This window comes from Pantherophis guttatus, chromosome 3, assembly GCF_059756535.1.
Source record: "Pantherophis guttatus breed Tessera chromosome 3, ASM5975653v1, whole genome shotgun sequence".
Classification (NCBI taxonomy): Eukaryota; Metazoa; Chordata; class Lepidosauria; order Squamata; family Colubridae; genus Pantherophis; species Pantherophis guttatus.
The window spans coordinates 74,446,858-74,467,437 of NC_142065.1; the positions used below are offsets into that span (position 1 = coordinate 74,446,858).

The 20,580-nt window shown below is 37.6% G+C and overlaps 1 protein-coding gene across 1 annotated transcript in view; it reads left to right on the forward strand.

Annotated features, from left to right (window-relative positions):
• The first annotated feature begins 329 nt into the window (after positions 1-329).
• Positions 330-20,580, forward strand: part of ST6GALNAC5 (ST6 N-acetylgalactosaminide alpha-2,6-sialyltransferase 5) — an 80,628-nt gene continuing 60,377 nt past the window's right edge. The window contains exons 1-2 of the mRNA XM_034437026.3: positions 330-689; positions 1,987-2,262. Coding sequence (XP_034292917.2) covers positions 675-689; positions 1,987-2,262 — 291 coding nt within the window. The 5' untranslated portion in view covers positions 330-674. The remainder of the gene's footprint in view (positions 690-1,986; positions 2,263-20,580) is intronic.

The following is a 20,580-nucleotide window of genomic DNA, read 5'->3' on the forward strand; positions in this document are numbered from 1 at the left end:
AAATCTTGAGGGATGGTTACTAGTGCCAAGAAACTTTTATAGGAAAGAGGGAAATAATATAATTAGAACATTTTCTTTAAAACAGGATTTTACAAATACTACTGCTGTGTTTTGAAAGCATGTCATTGCTGATGATTACAAAATTGCCTACTGATTAAATAAGAAATTGTAGAACCCCCCACCCCTACCCAGACCTACAGCTTTTGCTATCTGGGGCTGCTTGGATGGTGTCTCCACCCCAAAGGACATTTCTCCTTTATAGCACCAGATTCCTGCTTTGATAAAGTGAGGGTTTTTTTTTTTCCAGACTGGTAGCTAGGAACAAACCCAATGGAAAGCTGCTAATTTCTACAACAAACTGAAATTCAGTGGGAGAAGGCATAGGAAAAGGTGTGGTTTAGGACCCAGAAAGCCTCGTCAGGCGGTACTTGTGCAGATCACTGGGAGTCTCTAAAAGGGTCCAGTTTTAATTCTGCCTCTAATCTCTGCAAGAGCCGCGCTTTCTCTCGCCGGCTCAAGGTTGGGTCGATCCTCGCCGCGGCTTTGGATTTTCGCTCGCTGTTCCCGCCAGAAACTATGTCGCCGGTTCCTTTGCCATGGAAGCCGTAGGAGAAAAAGTGATTTCAGATGTTCGAGCCTGAGATCGCGGTATAAAGGACGGGGGGAGTACAAAAATGAAGACGTTGATGGTAAGTCCGTGGATCCCAGATCGCCGCGAGGACTTGAAACGAGACCGTGAGATTCGGCGTGGGAACTGGCGGGCGTTCTCGGAGACTCTCCGGCAGGCTGGATTTGTGATTTTAGCCGGGGCTGGTGGGTGTGCTGCCGATGGGCATTTGGCAAAACCCGCAGGAAGAGGCGAATAACTTTCCGGCACCTGCCTTTCTTTGGGAAGCGGGGGCAGCGCAGCGTCGGGGTCTGTAGGGCTGGCGGGGAAGAAGAGTCCGGCTTGAAATGCAGGGATGTGGGTCGCCCTCGGTAATCCTAAAAGTGGCGAGGATACGATTTTGGTCTTTCGAGCAGACCAAATGGATCTTCCACCTAACCATTTAACCACAAATAGATCTTCCACCTAACCATTTAAGGCTATATATGTACATTTGTTATATATTCACGCCTTAATTTTGGAGAGAGAAGGCGGGTTGCAAATCTATACATTCCAAAAGCAAAGCCAAAATTGAGAGGTCGGCGGGGATGCCAAAGGAAAAGGTGGCCGAGCCCGAGAGGGGTGTGGATGAGGTGGGGGGGGAGGAAAAAAGGGGGCAAAGAATCGACGGGAGTAAAAAGGGAGGAAAGAGGACGACGCGTTGCAAGCTCCAAGTGCACTTTTCGCGTTTTGCTTTGGAACTTGCAAAAAAAAGGCTAATAAGCATAGGCGCGCGGGGTCTTTCCGCCCCTAATTGCAAAAACGAGACGAGAGAACGACCGACCTTCTTCCCCGCAGTCCCTCAGCTCCCTTTTATTTCGAATTTATAGGGAAATATATATATAAATATATATTTAAAAAAGAAACAATCCCTCCAGCCCTTCCAGAAGAAGTCCAAACTTCCACAGCCTGCGAGCCGCTTCACCGAGGGGTGTGTGCGCTCCCTTCGCCAGCCTGAGGGGAAGAAAGAGAGAGAGAGAAAGAGAGGGAGGGAATGGCCAGCCTCGTTGCCAATTCGGTCAAGCCGGCCAAGAGTCCGCCCGGCCGTTTGCGGCATTGCCTAATTGCTGGGAGAAGCCGGGGGGGGGGGCAAAACCGGCGGGAAATCAAGAGGGAGGGAGGCAGGTTTAGGCGCCGCTGCGAGTCGTTCCACGGGAGCGAGAGAGAGACCCCGGCGGCCGAGCAGCGTTACTTTGCCGCCGCCGCCGCAGTCCGGCTGTGCTGTTGAGGTCCAAGCGCTTTTCCCCCCCCTCACTTGCCCGCCTCTCGCCAGCTCAGCCCTGACCCGAGCTGTGTGTCCAGCGGCTTCTCAGCCTCTCTTTGCCCCTCCCTCCTTACAGCGCCATGGGCTGGCTGTGTCTTTAGCGCTCACCACCATGTGCACGAGCTTGTTGCTTATGTACGGCAGCATCGGGAACGGAGGCAGCGGCGGCGGCAGCAGTGACGGTGCCGGCGGCAGAAGGGCCTTAAGAGAGCAAGTCCAGCAGCAGGTGGCGGCGACCACCCCGCTTCAGAAGCCGGAAAGCCAGCGGCCCTCGAGTACAGCCTCCCCGCGACCCTTTCCCGGCCTCGCCGACCGTCTTTTGGAAGGCTACATCAGCGTCCTGGATCACAAGGTGAGCGCAGAGAAGCGGTGCCGCGGGAGGGAGGCGCCAGGCGGGTTGATTGACGTTTGAGATTGAGCTCCTCTTTTGCCTCCCGCTTTTAAGATGCGGGATCGGATGGTTTGAAGAAGAAGAAGAAAAGAAAAAAAGGAGGAAGATTGCAGGGAGACCGAAAGGTCAGGAAGGGAAGGATGTGTTAGGCACTCTAGTCCTTTGCAGCTTGGCAATCGGGAATGGAAGTTTCAAAGGCGCCCTTGTCTCTTTTGGCATATTGACTGCTTAAAGAGAGGTAGGGCTGTGGGATGTTTCTAGCAGCCCAACTGTCTTTTTTTCTGCATTCTGGATAATTGCAATCCATAAGGAATAATGGTGGTTTCAACCGTAGGCTTGAGAGACTCTGCAGAGCAATCTCTCCCACAGGTTGTTACAGACTAATGTTTAATTTGATGGCAATGCTAGACTGGTTTCCATTTAATTGACAAAATAGTTTACAGCATGTTCTATTTCTTGGAAATATTTGCCCTGCTCTCAAAGGTCAAGCCACCACTCAGGCAGGTCCTAAATTATCACATAGATAAATAGCTTTGATCACACTGCTTTGCTGGAGTGGTTCTATAAAAAGAGGGCAATTTTTTAAGGGCACCTCTAATGTTTATGAGCCAAAATAGAATATTTCTGCTTCTTGGAAGAATAACATCCGTAATGCTGATTTTTAAAAAATTCTTTGGTAGATTTGACACTGTTATTATTCAAGACATTAAAGAAAAAAATAATTTAAAATTACATGTTTGTTTTAAAAATAAATGGCATATCTGATTAAAAAGCCAGGGTGAGTGAGTATGCGAAGTAGTTCTCTATGAAATAGTAATCACTGAATTTTTTTAAAAAAAACCTGGACACCTAGTCTAGTTCAGAAAACTTTTAAGATACATTTTTTTATTTATTTTACTTTATTTTGAAGAATTCAGAAACATGTTCTATTAGTGCAGAAAGAGATGCTGAAAAAAGTTTTTTTTAACAATTTATACTCTGTGTGCCTTAAAATTTAAAAGTTCAAAAATAGGAAAGAATAATAAAACCTATACATTCATTACATTAATACCTCCCTTGAAAGTAGCTGCATCGTAGTGCTAAGGCTCAGCAGAAACCTTGAACGATACATCTGCTTTTCAAAAAGTCACTTGGTTCATTCTCTCTTCTTTCTATACCACCTCTTCTGAATCATTTTAGAAGAATACATAACCAGATTATTTGCAGTGATAAAGAGTTCAGAAAGAGGAGTTTAACCACTTGTATGCCATTGCCAGAATGGCATCCTAAATATCACCATGCCTTTTCCCTTCTGTCATTCCTCCTGAGTTCAGAGCAAGTCCAACCAATATGGAATTCCCAACCATTAAGAACTGCTTATTCCAGGAAGTGTGTTTGTGGAGTGTAGCATCAACACCCTTCTGCAAGCAGTGCTTTTTTTTTTTTAACTGAATAGTGTTTTCTTAGCACATTCATTTGCAGACTGTTTGTGTATTGTTTTAAACTTTGCTACAGAGGTGGAGTGTTTTCTGCTTAGAGTTGTGTACCATAGAAAGAATCCTGCATGCCTAAGAATTAAAGATAAATAATAATCTCCAGGAGTCAACTAGATATAAGGGCAACTTTTTATTATTTTTATTATCTACAATATTGTACCTATGGCCAACCTAAGGATTTTTATATAATTTCTAATGATCAGTAAATGTTGCCCATGGAATAGTAATGCTAATTTAAGTAATTCTGTTTGTAACTTTAACTAGTATTATTATTCTTGATACCATGATGTTCTGTTGAGTTAGTTTCATTAGTTTTGTTTCTCCTCTTGTGATAGGGTGATGCTTTAATTATTGATTACCTGTCATTCTGTCTTTTCTTTTTTTAAATGACAAAATGGTATTTAAAAAAACAAAACAAAACACCAACCCAATACTTTAATAGAAAGAAAGCAAGAAAAGATGTAACTTGGGCTATTTTCCATTTCAGAAAAAAAATAGTCTTAACTTCATTTTGCTTGTTTAGAGAGTTTGGTGAGTAAATAAAACATTTGATGTCGCTAATTCCACCCTCAATCACAGCCCAAATCAACATGAACAATATGATTGGTAGAAACTACAAAAAAAGTTCATTTAATCAAAGAATACTTAAAAGCATTTATATAAGTCATCTTGTAGTTTTTGTCAATAAATCAAATAACCTGGAAGAAATTCTCAGAAAATATTGAAATTAAATGACACCAATCATAAAAGAATGTAAATGTTTCATTCAGTGAGAGGAAAGAATAGCAACTCCAGATAAAAGAACTAGCCTAAAAAATAATGGTTCTGGAAACTGTCTAACAAGCCTTTATGCATATCCAACAGAAGATAAGGAGAAAATCACAGTATTCCATCCCAATTTAAGCTGTTTTATTATTTACATTTATAGCCTCTTTGTCAAAGTATCATGCATAATTTCTGTGAGTCATATTTCAAATATCAACAGTTGCATCCATCTCTGTAAGTTTGATCCAGTGAAAACGGAATTGCTTTTTCCACAATGAAGCCTCAGTGTGAGTAATTTAACAAAAATGAGGCAATCTGTATTGAAAAACACAAAGCGATGCTGATGATTTGCAAGTCTCTTATACAGAATTAATTTTAAAAGGAAAAGTTAGCATTATTCCTTAAAAGAAAAATTTTGTTTATTCTAAATTAACTACCATTTTTCCTCACTCCAGATTTTTTATTTCTTTAATGAATCCGTATTTAAAGAACTGGCGTAAAACTACTTTCCATAGAAATGGTTTTGGGGAAAGAAATCCTTCATATATAAATTAAGATAAGCATTTTCAGTAGAGAGCATACTAAGAAAAGTTTTGAGGGCTTAGATATATTCTTAAATACTTTCACTGAATAAGTTAACCAGTATATAATATTTAATGAGAAAGCAATGTTATGCGTAGAAACCGTATTGTAATTAAGTGTGTGATGAAATGTTTGCAAATAGTTCGCTCTTTCATAGTCTTCCATGGTATTGAAGAACACTGTTGAGTACATAATTATTTTGTGTAAATCAATGAGAGATATTACTAGTATTTGAGAACAAAGAATATAGTCTTTATTCTGTTCTGTGGAGACCGATTTGTAACAGTTATAAAACAGAGTTTGAAAATCTATTGAGGGTTGCTGCTTCATCTCTTTTCTGATACAAGATAAGTCCATTACTTAGCCAGTGATAGAATATATCACCTATTCAGTTCAAGCTTTACATCAATTCAGTTTTACTCTGGGGGGTGAAAATTTTCAAATATAGCATAGATGTTATAATATTGAGTATATTAATCCAATATTTGCTGGATAACAAATCTAGCTGGGGAACTTTTTTATTCAAGAAAAACCAATTGAGATATATTTGTATGGTTGTAGATCATTTTCTCAAACTTTTCCCAATCTGCTTACTATTGGGCCATTAATATTTGTTTATGAGAAACAAATAGTTTTTGTTAGTGTTTTCTTAAATAGGAAAAAAATCATTTCAAAGCACTTTAAAGAAGTAAGTAGTGAGGCATTCTTTGCCTTCAGTTGGATGTAAAAGATGTAGTACAAAAGGGAAAGGATTTGGGACAAGGCAAACTGCTTTTTCTGAAAAACTGAAGAAGCTTCTTTGAAGAGAAGTGACACGTTTTCAAAGAAAAACAAAAAAATGGGACAACCATGACTTGGATGAATGAGAATCTCCATAGACCTGTGACAGACTATGAAACAAACAAAATGTTAAAAAGTTACATTGAAGTAGTTATTTACCAAGCACATCTAAGTTATATTAAAGTAACCAAAATATTTTTACAATCCCCAAGGCATGTCATGACTTTTGAGCACCCCTAATGTTTCGAAATTGAAAGTTAAAAAAATTGGCATGCCTTGTAGCATGGCAAACTGCAATATTTTTTTAAAAAACTATAGATTTTATAATTACCAACTGGAATAGAAACTGTTGAAGAAAAGGAATCATATGTTATTTATGTGTTGTAATCAACAGAGCTGCCTACTTCCAAGTTTTCTGTATATCTCTTAGAGATACATAGTATGAATTACTTCGTATGAATTCATACAAAGTATGAATTGCTATGGGAAAACTAAGTTAGAACATACAGTTCAGGAAGCTGAAACTGATGGAGTATTGTTGCTTCTTTCTTTCTTGGTAGTTAAGACTTCACCTAAAGGTAAGGCTCTTTGCATAGCTTTGAAAAAATATGTTACTAGATTTTTATCCTTCCCTTTTTATATATAGCTCCAAGGGTGTGAACATACCTCATACTCCTTCCTCCTCCTATTTGCTTCACAACACCACTGCCAGCTGGGTTGGGCTGAGAGAGAATGACTGACCTAAAATTATCCATGCACAAGGTGGGACTAGACACAGTCTCCTGGTTTTCTAGCCTGGTGCCTTACCAACTACACCAAACTGGCTCTTTATTAAAATAATTGGGCCACAAATTTGTTGTTTGTAGAAGCTGCAAATAAACTTTCTTTTGGAGTCATTTGATACTGAATTGAATGAGTTCTGTTTTGGCTAAGTTCATTTAACTTAGAATTTAAAATTAATTATTTTTAAAAGTAGGAAAATACCATTATGGGATAATTTCAGCCTAGAATCAATTATCTTATACTTAGTTACAGGTTAGCGTCTTTTATATGTTCATGTAATCTTCTTGGCATAATTCTGATGTTTCTCGCCTTGTTCTGTAATGTTTTTCAGTTTTCCAGTGATCCTTCCAATACTTCCAAGTATTAACTAGGACCAAATAAATCAATGATGCAATCTTTGATAGGTTTACTTGAACATAACTTCATAGAACTTTGAATAGTTCATATGCTTGGGATTGCCACATGTTCATTTTGAAGAAATATTAAATCATATTTTACAGATGGAAATTTGAGGGTTCTTTAATGAAATCATTTTGATTAAATTTTGCAGGCAAACCTTATATTTTAGAGCAATTACATAGCTTGAACTCTAGGCTTCTTTCCTAACCCTGCTGAGTAATGCATGAGCATATGCATGACAATAAATTTCACTTTCTTATATGTCAAACCAGTAAAAAATACCACTTAGAGGGAATATTATTGTCTAATTGGTAGCTAGAAATAGTCATTTCCCATTGTAAAATCTGATGTTCTGTTATATAGATTGTTCTGAATGAAGGCTACTGACATTAGCATTGAAGAAAAAAACTATTACAATATAATAATTGTAATATATGCTTAATGGTGGCAAATCCTCCATCAGACTTGAATAAAAACAACAAAAAGCATTGATCAGAACATGAAATTAAACTAAGTGGCTAAATTGTGTATAATGCTGAAAAGCTTTGCCCAGCAGTGTCTATCTGCAAAGTAATGTTTCCCTCATTCTGTGGCTTCCTATGCACCTTGAAAATCTGTTATGTAGTAGCTCTCATGTGTATATTAGGAAAAAGAAGAGAGAAATTGCAGAAGCAAAAGTCCTCTCATGGAATGGTAAACAGGATATTAACCTTGCTAGTTAATTTCAGAGTTTAGCTGCTTAGCACTGGCTGTTAGAATATTGATTACTTACTATTGTGTTCTAAATGGCCATGGAATTACTTAATCATGAGCCTTCTGCCAAATTCTTCATATGCTGCAATCTTTAATAACATAACTGCTGACCGAATACAGGGAGCAGCTAAGCATACAATTGCTTCACTGCATTTCCAGTTGTACAGGTCCTAATGAATCATTGATACCCTTCTGATTTCATTTAAAATCTTAAACCATGTGACCACATGCTCCTTTTTGTTCTCAGCAGGATTATTTCCATTATTTCTTTGAGCTGGAAAAATGGCATTGCTGGGTTCACTTCATTTAGGTTTTTGTTTAAACTTTCACTCTGTATTAAGTAATAATATTCTGCCAGTATTAAAAAGAAATGGAACCAAGTTAGAAGATTGTACCTTTAGCTGAATGCCAATTCTCATTTCATAGCAAAGCAGCTGTCAATCTAACCTTGGCCCCAACACTCACTTGTTGAAGTTCTATATTCATTATTGGAACAATCAATATAAAAATACAATCTCTGTGCTCTGCATTTAAAATTCCTTGCCGGTAATTATTTCCTATCTAGAATCATATCCGTAAACATGACAGATTTCTTATTTGGGTTATTTGAATGCAAAACAGGGATACTTTTCCTAGCAAGAGGGTTGCTTTGAAGGTAACTTCAAACTTAAATGCCATTTTTAAAGATGGATGAGTATGTGGTAAAGTGACACAATTAATTAAGTGTGTGATCACATCTCTCCAGTAGAAGTAGAGTCACTGGTAGCATTCTATTGAACAAGCCTCTATGTACAATTCAGAGTCCAAGGCGCAGGGAATATGATCAAGGCAAGATGCCAGAATACATCATTTGACAGCAACAAGATGAAGTAGTAGTTCACATTAGTCTGATATAAGAGCAAGATCCCAGAGACTCTACATAATGTAGAACCAGTTCCCATATTTCATCTTGCTACTATGTGGAAGGAATTTCATATAATTCTCTCACGACTAGCCTGAAAAAGTCTATACTCCTTTCTCAAATAGCAATAACTTGTGTGAATCTTGCTCCATTCCTTCCCACTGTTTTTAATTGTAAATTATTGTTGTTGTTGTTATTATGGTTATGGTTATTTATTGTTTTCATGCTTAGTGGCTTTTAACGTTTGTAAACCATCCAGAGTCACCTCTAGGTGAGATGGATGTCACACAGGTTTAATAAATAATAAAATAAGATAAATTGATGTAATTAGTTCATGATGCTATATACACACACACACACTAACTAGAGAATTACAGGCAATTAGCTTCCAGGTACATCATACATCTGGAATAAAATGTTTTTCTAGATAAATTCATAAGTCATGGTATGACTTACTCATATCTACCTACATGTCTTGGAACATCTTAATTACTGGAAATGAACAGAGGTGGAAAATGGAGTTACAGCTAGTCCTTGATTTATAGCCATACATTTAGTGACTCTTGGAAGTTACAATGGCACTGAAGAAAGTGACATCACTTTTTCACATTCACACCATCCCTATGATCACATGATGGAAATTGGGATGCTTGACAACTGGCTTATATTTATGATGGATGCAGTGTCCCAAGGTCATGTGTAAGACCTGTGTATCAAACTAAGAGATTATATAATCATAAAAGGGATTTTAACCATTATGAGGCCTTTATAGAGTTGACAGTTTTTAAAAATATAGGTAATCTCGACTTATGACCACAACTGAACCCAAAATTTCTGTCTTGCTAAGTGAGACATTTGTTAAGTGAGTTTTGTCCCATTTTACAAGTTTTCTTGCCACATCTGTTAAGTGAATCACTGCAATTGTTAAATTAGTAACATGGTTGATAAATGAATCTGGCTTCCCCAAAAGATGCTCACGTAATCCTGGGACATTGCAACTATCATAAATACGACCCAGTTGTCAAGCATCCGAATGTAAATCACATGACCATGGGAATGGTGTGATGGTCATAAAGTGTGAAAAATGGTTAATCACTTTTTTCAGTGTCGTCGTAACTTGAACAGACACTAAATGAATTGTTGTAAGTCGAGGACTACCTGTATTGTTATCATTTTGCTCTTAACATGTTCATGTTAGCCTAAGTTTAATTCATGTAGAAATGATGGCATGATTCTCATGAAACTAAGACAAAGTACTCATTTAACTCTTAATTAGTGTAATCAACTCAGCTGAGCTTAGGTGCTGATATAAGCTAATGTGGCAGCACAAAGGTCATTCTCAAAGTGAGGCTTATTATTATATTATCTGCCTATGATTCTTTTAGATCAGTGGTTCTCAACCTTCCTAATGCCGCGACCCTTTAATACAGTTCCTCATGTTGTGGTGACCCCCAACCAGGGGTGGGTTCTAAATTTTTTTACTACCGGTTCTGTGGGCGTGGCTTATTTTGTGGGTGTGGCTTGGAGGTCATGTGACTGGGTGGGCGTGGCTAGCTGGTCATGTGACCGGGTGGCCATGGCTATATGTATAGGGACTACTCAGAGGGCTGAAAAAAGTCATTTCTGACAGGTCCTCGCACTTTTGACTGGTCCTCACACTTATGACCATCCTCACATTTATGCCTGTGCAGCATTCTTAACAACCATGTCACTCATTTCACAACTGCTTCTCTTCAACATGGTATAAGATAGGGCAAAAAACGTAAAATGTGAGGACAGTCGTAAATTCGAGGACTGGTCAAAAGTGCGAGGACCAGTCAAAAATAACTTTTTCAGCCCTTTGAGTAGTCCATATGCATAAAAGGATACAGCAATAGAGAGGGATGAAGGAAGGGAAGGGAAATTAGAGTAGGAGTGAGGGTAAGAGAGGGAGGAAGAGAGGAGGAGAAGGAGAAAGGAAGAGGAAGTAGGGAGGAGAAGAAGAAGGGGAGGAAGAGAAAGTAAGAAGAAAAGAAAAGAGAGAGGTGGTAGGTTTGAGCAGAAAGATTGCTGTACAATAAAAAAGATGAAAGGGAAGAAAGCCAACCCCAAACAAATATTAAGATATTAAGATAAAGAATGAATTGTTAAACTTTAAAGAATAAAAGAGAACAAATAGCAATAAATAGCAATAATTAGAAACACACATACAAACATACAACGTATTTTCTTTGAACAGAGTATTTGGCCGGTTCACAAATTTAAACAGTTGTAGGAGGTTAGCACCCACCCCTTTCCTAGAAGAATGAAATATTTTGGGAAATATTAAGAAGGCAGAATATTATATTTCCCTACCTGGATGAGAAATGGAGAAGCATATTTTACAGACAAAGCAACTCCCACCTTCCTGCCCCCCACCCTTTGTTAATGGGCCAGAGGCAGAAACTCAATCCTTTGTCAAAGGACATTTGCAACACAATAGCAACAGAAACTAACACAATGGGCCCCATCAAGCCATGTGATCCTGTCCACCATTAAACCATCTTTCCAAGCAGTCTCCATGTTTCCAGTGTCTTTTTCCCCACTTGGAGCAGAACTCAGAAGGATATTTCTTCCAACACAGTATTTAGTCATTTCAATTAAATTTACAATTTTTATATTTCCTTTTTACCATATTTATTCCTCATCTATTTTTTAAAAAACCAATATTACCCTTCATCCTCATCTCTAATCTTAATCAAATTTAATTTTTCCCTTCTATTCTATATTATACCCCTTCCCATTGTCATCTATTTTTATAACCATCCTCACATTGGTTAATTATGTAATACAGTTGTTTAATACAAATTCAACATTTTAATATAAATCAAGTAGTTATATAGCTACCTTTTTTGTATATTAATCAATATGAACATGAATATTCCAATTATTTCATGCAATCCAATTTCTTACAAATCAATTAATTATATTTACCAATAATAATAAACCAAATAATTTCCCCCATATATTCCTCCAAACCACAACTTAACCATTTCTGCTTTCAACACAATATACAATTAATAGTATCTCAATTATTACAATTCCCTAGTTAAATAGAGCTTTTTTTTCTTCTGTGTTTTAAAATCTTGAACCTCCTCTTGCCCTAAATTTCCCACTGTTTGCAGTTTGCACCTACCTTTTTTGGTGAGGAAAAAGAAATCTCTCTGCCTCATTTTGTCGTTGCAGCCAAGACCCTGCTTACTTTCAATTTCCCTTTCTCAGCATAGCTAGGGGGGGAAATCTGCTCCAGGAATTTACCTCTTTGCAGCTAGCTAGCAACAGAGCCCTCTGCAAAACAGCTGAGAGTAGGGCGGCTCTTTGAAGCCCCGCGACAAGAATTTAAAGTTTTTTTCCCCTCTAGCCATCAGCGGGGACTCCGGAGGCAGCAATAGATTGGGAGTGGGCGGGGTAAGCGAACGGCGACTGGGCGATCCGGCAGAGGATGAGGGTGAGTGAAGGCGTGGGGGGGGGCGAGAGAGGGCTTTGGCGACCCCTGGGAAATGGCCGTTCGACCCCCAAAGGGGTCGCGACACCCAGGTTGAGAACCGCTGTTTTAGATCATTTCTTTCATGAGACCCTTATTACTTCAAGATTGATTTAATTAATCAATTCTATGTATTAAATATGTGTATTAAATCATTTAAGTATTTTAAATCTGTTTCTTTGTTGCTCCATCTTCCGGGATGGAATAAAGTTGTATGCAAAAGTCAAATTTAAAACAGTAATGTAATAACATTACAACCTAAATGCACACAAAATTTAAAAAGTCAAAACAATAGTAAAACCCTTTAGAAGTCATTGATAGGATTTTTATGAAAATTTAGTAGGAATGGAATCTAGGAGCCATGGTGGTGCAGTGGTTAGAATGGAGTTTTGCAGGCTAACTCTGCCCACTGCTAGGAGTTCGATCCTGACCAGCTCAAGGTTGACTCAGCCTTCCATCCTTCCAAAGTTGGTAAAGTGAGGACTCAGAAAGTTGGGGGCAATATGCTAACTCTAAACCGCTTAGAGAGGGCTGTAAAGTTCTGTGAAGCGGTATATAAATCTAAATGCTATTCCTATCTAAGTATATCTTGGGGATTTTTTTTTTACAAAGTCATTTCACAAAGAGTTGCTTCAAAAGCTGTGTTTTGTGTATCTACCTATCTGAACTTTTTCTTTGGTGGAAGATAAAACCATATCTTCAAAGATAGTCTTATATTGGCAGCTATCTCACTGCTTTCAGATATCCTGGCTCAAGACATTTAGCATTTATAAATACAAACAGGTTAGGGAATTTTAAAAGAACATATGTTGTGGTATTTTAAACTGGTTGGTGTGCTTCAGAAGTCTTAATTTTAGAGAGGAAGAATTTGAATAACATTTTATAATCAGTCTGAAATATATTTGTCTATCTCTTATTAATATCTTGCTTTGCACATAGGAATTGATTTTGTTTATTTATACAATTTATAAACCATCTCAGTCCACACGGACACTAGGTGGTGTCAACATTCAGAGAAGCAGGAAACAACACCAGGTAAACAATAAAAAAATTAATCTAATAAAGGGCCATCAGGGAAGAAACCACACCCCAACCAAAACTGGTATGGCAACTAGCAAACTTCATTCTCCAAAATATTGGGAATATTATCAATATAGTAAGCAGCAGGAAAACAACCAAGCTCAGGGAACGACTAAAGTCCAATCATTCAAACCTGAGCTCCATATATTTTCTATTGATGGGTCAGATGTATAGGTTTCATTTTTTGTGGAGTTATGAGAACTAATTAAAAAATACATCTTATTGTATCAAATCATAAGAAAAAAATAGGAGAGGTCATCAGGGTTTGTTTGTTTTTAATCTCCTTTTAGATAACCAATTGAAAAAACTAATAACTAAATATAGGCAGTACTGTGTCTGTGTGTTGTAATAATGAAGTGGGAATTTATTAAAACTTGTGATTGCTTTTTGGAACCACTAATGAAAAAAACAGTAAAAACACGATTATGAAATATGTTATTTAGTAAGAAATGGTGTGAAAAATTGAGAGGATATTGGTTCAAAGCTTCCAGATTTGCTTTGCTTGGTCTGGCCAAGTAACCCTGTACAAATGTGTTTTAATGCATGTTAGATTTATTATAGCTTTAGTACCCATAAAATAAATATTTTGTAACATCTGTCCTTTGCCTTATATTAAATTTGAATAAATTTTGCCCTTTGGTTATAGGAAGGTCGAAGCAGACGAAGCAGTTATAATAACACTACTTAGCACATTAATCCTTGTAGCTTTCTCTAAGGGAAAATAACATTCAACCCTGCAGAGCTGAGGAACATGTACTATATATGAGGCATAGGATACATAAGGAAAAAGGTGGAAATTATTGTGATTGGGAAATTGTGATAAAGTATCTTAAAACGACAGGAATGTTCCAGAGATGGGATTTGTTTTCATGAAACATTCTCTTTTCACTTCTTCAGATAGTGACAAATAGAAACATAATAAAGTTCTATTTTTTTACAGTTTCTTAGGGGCTTATGTGATTTAGGGGCTGTCTTTAGAAGAGCATATGACAGCCGTGGCCAGGGGAGCTTTCTATCAGGTTTGCCTGATTCGCCAGTTGTGACCCTTTCTAGATCGGGACTCCTTACGCACAGTCACTCATGCCCTCATCACTTCCCGTCTGGACTACTGTAATGCTCTCTACATGGGGCTCCCCTTGAGGTGCACGCGGAGGCTCCAACTGGTCCAGAATGCAGCTGCGCGGGTATTATTGGGAGCAACATGGCGCTCACATGTAACACCTCTCCTACGCGAACTGCACTGGCTCCCGGTGGTCTTCCGAGTGCGCTTCAAGGTGTTGGTTCTTACCTTTAAAGTGCTCCATGGCTTAGGACCTGGGTACCTACGAGACCACCTTCTGCAACCAATAACCTCCCACCAACCAGCACGCTCCCACAGGGTGGGCCTCCTCAGGGTGCCATCACTAAAGCAATGTCGACTGGTGGTTCCCAGAGAAAGAGCCTTTTCTGTGGGGGCACCTACCCTTTGGAACAGGTTACCCCCAGATCCCAGATCTTCGTACTTTCTGTCATGCACTTAAGACCTTTCTGTTTCACCAAGACGGGCTGGCATAAATCTCTTCTAATTGTTCTAAATCTTTATGCTGAAGATTCTTAACCGATGAACCAAGTTAGCTTAATCATCTTATATTCACATTTTATATGTATGTTATTTTAACTGTTCACCGCCCTGAGTCCTTCGGGAGAAGGGCGGTATAAAAATTAATTAATTAATTAATTAATTAAATAAATAAATAAATAAATAAATAAATAAATAAATAAATAAATAAATAAATAAATTTATTCGCCATAGAAGAACACTAATTATACAGGTCTATTTTAATTATAGACCTCACAAATGTAAATATCTTGCCTAATCTTTTGGAGTCTCCAAGAATGTTTAGATTATTAAGATTATTAGATCAAGTATACCATAGCTCCAATGACAAAAATGATAAGCCTCCCCTTTTGCACAAGGGAATTTTAAGAAAATGGATCAAAGATCTCAAATTCCATAGATAGGCTCCTCATTTGAAAATGGAATACTTGCTGAAACTTTTGTGGATGTAATCTCAATCATTTTTTAATTAGTACTATTAATGTGAGCTATGAAATATTTGTTCTTTGGTTTTACTTATTTCCAGTTCTGATTGGTTAGAAAGAAGCCCAACACCAGTTAGTTTATATACTTTATCACCTTGAATTGAAAATTAACTGATAATGAACATTTCAGTGTGATACAACAAGAACTGGTCTTTAACTATGCCATTATGTTTTCTCCTTCCACAGCTGCATCTATATCTTAACTGAAAATCACTGTTTAAAAAATATTTTATATTTTTATTTATTCTTGTTACGTGCAATATTTATATCCCATGCTTTAGATCTTTTTATAAGCCATGCTTTTGCTATGTTTTGAAAGTTCAAATGTTATATTGGATTTATTAAAATTACTCTCCATTCAGTAATAACATATGTAAGCTATTTCATTTGCCTTAAGGATAAAGTTAAGTTTCTTTTTCAAGTATGCTACTATCATATGAGTGTTAATTTTTTTAGTGTCACATCATTATTTGCAGTCATCTTAGTTGAAGAATGATGTAAGTAGAAATAAACCATTCTTTTATATATGTATTTAAAACATATTTTCATAATACTGGGGATACATTTTAGACATTGCGGGTAGCCTTTGACTCATGACTGCAATGTACCCTCCTCATTATGGTTGAATGTGATAGCCATTAAATGAAGCAACCATGTGATAGCCTCACTTATGACTCCCCTCGTCTCTTCTTTCTCTGATGTGGTCATTAAATGAATGTGAAGTTCATTAAGCAGAGAACGAAGTGTGTCTAGCCCTGGGAGGACTAGTGCAGACCCTGCCCCAGGTCTCACCCACTCCCTGAGCCACTCCATTCTTCTCTTTCTAATCCTGAGGTCCCCGCAAGCATTAGGCTTGCCTCTCACTCCACCAGGCCCCACACACTCCTCATCCTACATTCCCTTTTGAAGATCTTTGGAGCTTCAGTTAGGGAAACAAAACAAACCACTCTGCTGCTGGGCCACTTGGCACCATCTTGGAAATAGCTACCTTTTCCCAAGCAACCATAATTCAATGCAGCTGCTCCAAAAATGGCAGCTACTTCCATAATTGTGTTATGAGGCCCAGTAATGGAGTGGCCTGTCCTCCTTCCCTAACCACAGATCTAGAGATCTTCAACAGGTAAGAGAAGAAGAGGGCCTGGTGGTGTGGGGAGCAGGCACAAGACCTGCAGGAATATGGTGGAGGGGACGGGTGTGAAATAGGCAGGGGGAAGCTGCAGTGTCCCTATGGTCAGTCATAAGGACAAATGACCGCAGGAACACTGTTGTAGCCATCACTCTGGGACTCGGTTGTGAGTAGCTTTTGGGGGTTGCATCATAACTTCAATAGCTGCTAAGTGACTGATCATAAATTGAGGGCTGCTGTATGTTAAAATATTTGCAAGCTCCTTATTTCAGAATTATAGGAATACTTTGAATGAAGGTATTACATACAGAGTTCAGGTTAAACTTTTGTTTTCTAAACTTAACTACTGTAGGTATGATGTAGTGATATGAAAAGTTTGCCTTTTAAATTCAGGCATGCTGCATATTTAAGGATCAAGGGGGATAAATAAGTTAAATTTTCCATATCCAATAAATTACCTTTGAATTGGGAATAGAGTTGGCTCATTAGAGTAAAAGAAGTTTTGAAAACAGGAATGACCAAGGGATGCAAATGGCTACAGACCTGCAATATGAATGTATTTGAATATTCACTTTTATTACAACACAATTTCTCTCTCTAGCCCTTCCTTAACTCCCAGGTAAAAATTCACATAGAATTCACATATTTTCTTCAGTCCTCAAAGACTTAAAAAAAGCCAACTGGATCTTACTGTGATGTGATCAATCTTTCCTCTAGATCAAGCGTGGGCAATTAATTTTCCAAAGGGGCCACATGAGAAGTTGGGATTATTGTGGAGAGCTGAACCAATAGGGTTGTGAAGGTACATAGGCAAGCACACACACATGGAAGAAAAAACAGATGCCTTCAAAATAAAAGCAACACAATTGTAATAAGTGCATGGCACTTATTTACATTTGATTTTTAATTTCTGATTGACCTCATGGAGACCGGATGGGCCGGATGTGGCATGGGGGCTGTAAAATGCCCAGGTCTGCTCTAGATTTAAACTATTCTTGAAAAGGAGCTTCAACAAAGAACACTTTCTTCTTAACCCCCTCTTGCCAAGTGTCCTGATGTGTGGGACTTTCAGCATGCATTCTTTTGTACACATTGGCTCAAAAATGGCTACGGCCCCATACAATAACAGCATAACATGGCCCTAATTTTCCCAGTAAGCAAACAAGCCACTCTGTTTATACCAGTTAAATTTTCAAGATGGCTTTCAAGACCAGCCTCACTGGATGGTAGAATGAATGATGGTAGTCCAACTCTAAAGTGACAAGGACATAAATGTCTTCCTGTATCAGGGAATTAATTAATTCATGTACCTGATGATTAACTACATCTTATGAGTCATCAGATTTTGCTAAAATATAACTTCCAATTTTTTAAATCATCGGTTATGCTAAATTGAGATTCTAGGGATCGAAGTATGGTGATACCTGGGAGCTAGGTTAATCTATAGTCTATATTAAAACATAGAAAGTTGTACAGAATAAATTTTCAATAAGTGTCTTGAATTTGCTTTATTTACTTTCTAGGCTGAATGGTTACTTTCTATCAGGCTTGGCCTTTCATTATGGCAATAGTACACAGCTGTAGCACAAAGTGACTAGAGAGTAGAGTCAGGATCATGATCTGCTACTGAGGGATTTTGGAATCGCAGCATTTAAATACTTTAAACAACTGCTGAGTTGAACCCCAGAGATTTACTAAAAGGTCAGTGCTTTTCTTCATAAGCCAGTGACCTTTCTTTTTAATTATCTTTGTGGATTGCTGCAGTCTTTGTGTTAATAGAATTTACTAATCAAGAAGCCCAAACTGGAAAGCCTGGGATAAAACTGACAGATTGGCTAGATGTGTGGTAAATACAAAGAAAGAAAAACTAGTGTTGGCATTATTGGCATATAAACATTTTCTAGAAATACAGAAGAATGCACAGTATTGTACTATAGATATGATCTGTGCTCCTAAATATTACATAGATATTGCTTCGTGCTGCTCCAAAATTGTAAGCAAAATACTTCATACAGTATGTACTGTAAAACAGCATTATTTCTTGGAGCTCATGTTTCTGAGATAGCATAAGTATTTTTACAGTACATACATACAAATATTACTTAGGGATCAGCAATTTAGCAGCAATTTAGGTTATTTGGTCAATGTAAATTTCTTAAAATAATTAATTCCTTCCCATTCCAGTTCAAGTGTTAGGAGCAGTTTTCTTATTTCCCTAATCGTTTTGGGTAAAGAGAGATTTGTCAATGGCTAATCTTTCATCTAGGCCACTGACTTCATGGTTCATGTATTGAAAGCAATGACTCAAAAGATGCTGCTGCTTTAATGAACCGAATCTGAGAGCCTTCTCTGTTTCTGGATAGATTGGTTAGGGAAATAATTCCACATCATGTAGTTATTAAAGCACAGAATTCTTGTTGGCCATAAAACTGAACAGAATGTCTGGACTTCAGTTAGAGCTGAGATTTTTTTTAGGGAACTACTTACTGGGCATGAAATGGAAAATTATTTGTTCTTTTAGCTTGAAAATTGTTTTTTTTTAACTTTAAGGAAATCATTGCATCCTGTTCTGCTAAACTTTTTGGAAGTAATCACGCTTTGGTAGGTCCAAACCCAAAACATTTGACTTTTTCTGGGTTTTGTAAAAGGTTTTGACTTTTTCTGAGTTTTGAATTATGAGGCAAGAAGTCCAGTGCACATTGCCCTCTACTTTTCTATATGATATGAAATATCTCGGCATATCTCAGCATTCTGCTCCAACCTCTTATCTGTCTTGTCTTTCCCTTCCTCTCAGCTGCTGCTTATCCATATGATAAAAGAAGGAAACAGTTGGCCAATTATTATGGTTCATCACACTGTCAGCCAGATGTTCAGACTGGATTTGTCATTTTTATTGATCCATGAAATCCTTCCCAAAGACCTGGGATAGACAGAAATTGTTTATATCTTATTATCTGTTCACAACAATGTGAAGTCAAACCTACCAGTTCTTTAGCTGATGTTGGTCTTCATACAGATTGAGGTCTTCCCAAGGATGACATAATGTATCAATATAGTAAATGTTCAGATCCAAGCAGTATGGCCTTTTGCAATGGACAGATGGAAATTTTGTCAATGTGCAGATTTTCTAACTGCTGTCCAAATTTTTTTGCTATGGCATCCAGTGTGCCAATAACCACAGGGGCCACCATAGCTAGTCTATGCCATAAACTTTCAGCTTCAGTTTTCAGATCTTGATACTTTGTGATCTTCTATTTTGATCTTTGTGATCTTTGTCTTCTGTTGTACTATGCTCTGGTATTTCTAGATATCAATGATCCACACGTTCTTCTTTTAAGCCACAGTTAATTTGTATATGTTATGGGTCAAGATTTTATCAGTTGGTATTTGGAAAACCCACAATATTTTAACTTGCTCATTTTTGACTATATGTTCCCACCATTTTTTCATACTACTGTCATAATTTTTATAGATGTTCTGGCGAATTGTTTTGGTGACTATGTTGTATTGTTGTTTATAATCAGTTTGTGTGATCTTACACCAGTTTCTTTTTTTTTTAATGTTCTTTTTGTAAGACGCTGTTGGGTTTTAAACATTTTGTCCCTCGGAAGTTGGGTTGCATAAAAATGTGACTAATAAATAAATAAAATAAATAAATTTTATCTTTATCCACTTTATTATTATTATGGTTCATTGTACAGTTAGCCAGATATTTAGACAGGATTTGGCATTGTTTTCCACCTATTAATTATTGTTGAGTTTATAAGCTGTCCAACTCCAGTGGGCTCAATAGAATTGGGTGCACATGGCTGAACTATAAAGCCTTGTCTATAGATATTGGCCACTCAAGGGGCTAACTCTTTCCTTTTCATTACCTCTCCATATCACTGTTAACATCATAGGCACATTTAAGTTTTGTTCTTCAAGTCTTAAGAATAAATCCAAATAAATAACATTCCTAAGGGGACTGTTGAAAAATACAGGAAATGGAATATTGTCAGCACCTTTGTCTTATGGGAAATCTAACAGCTCCTGTTGAGTTCTTATTTCT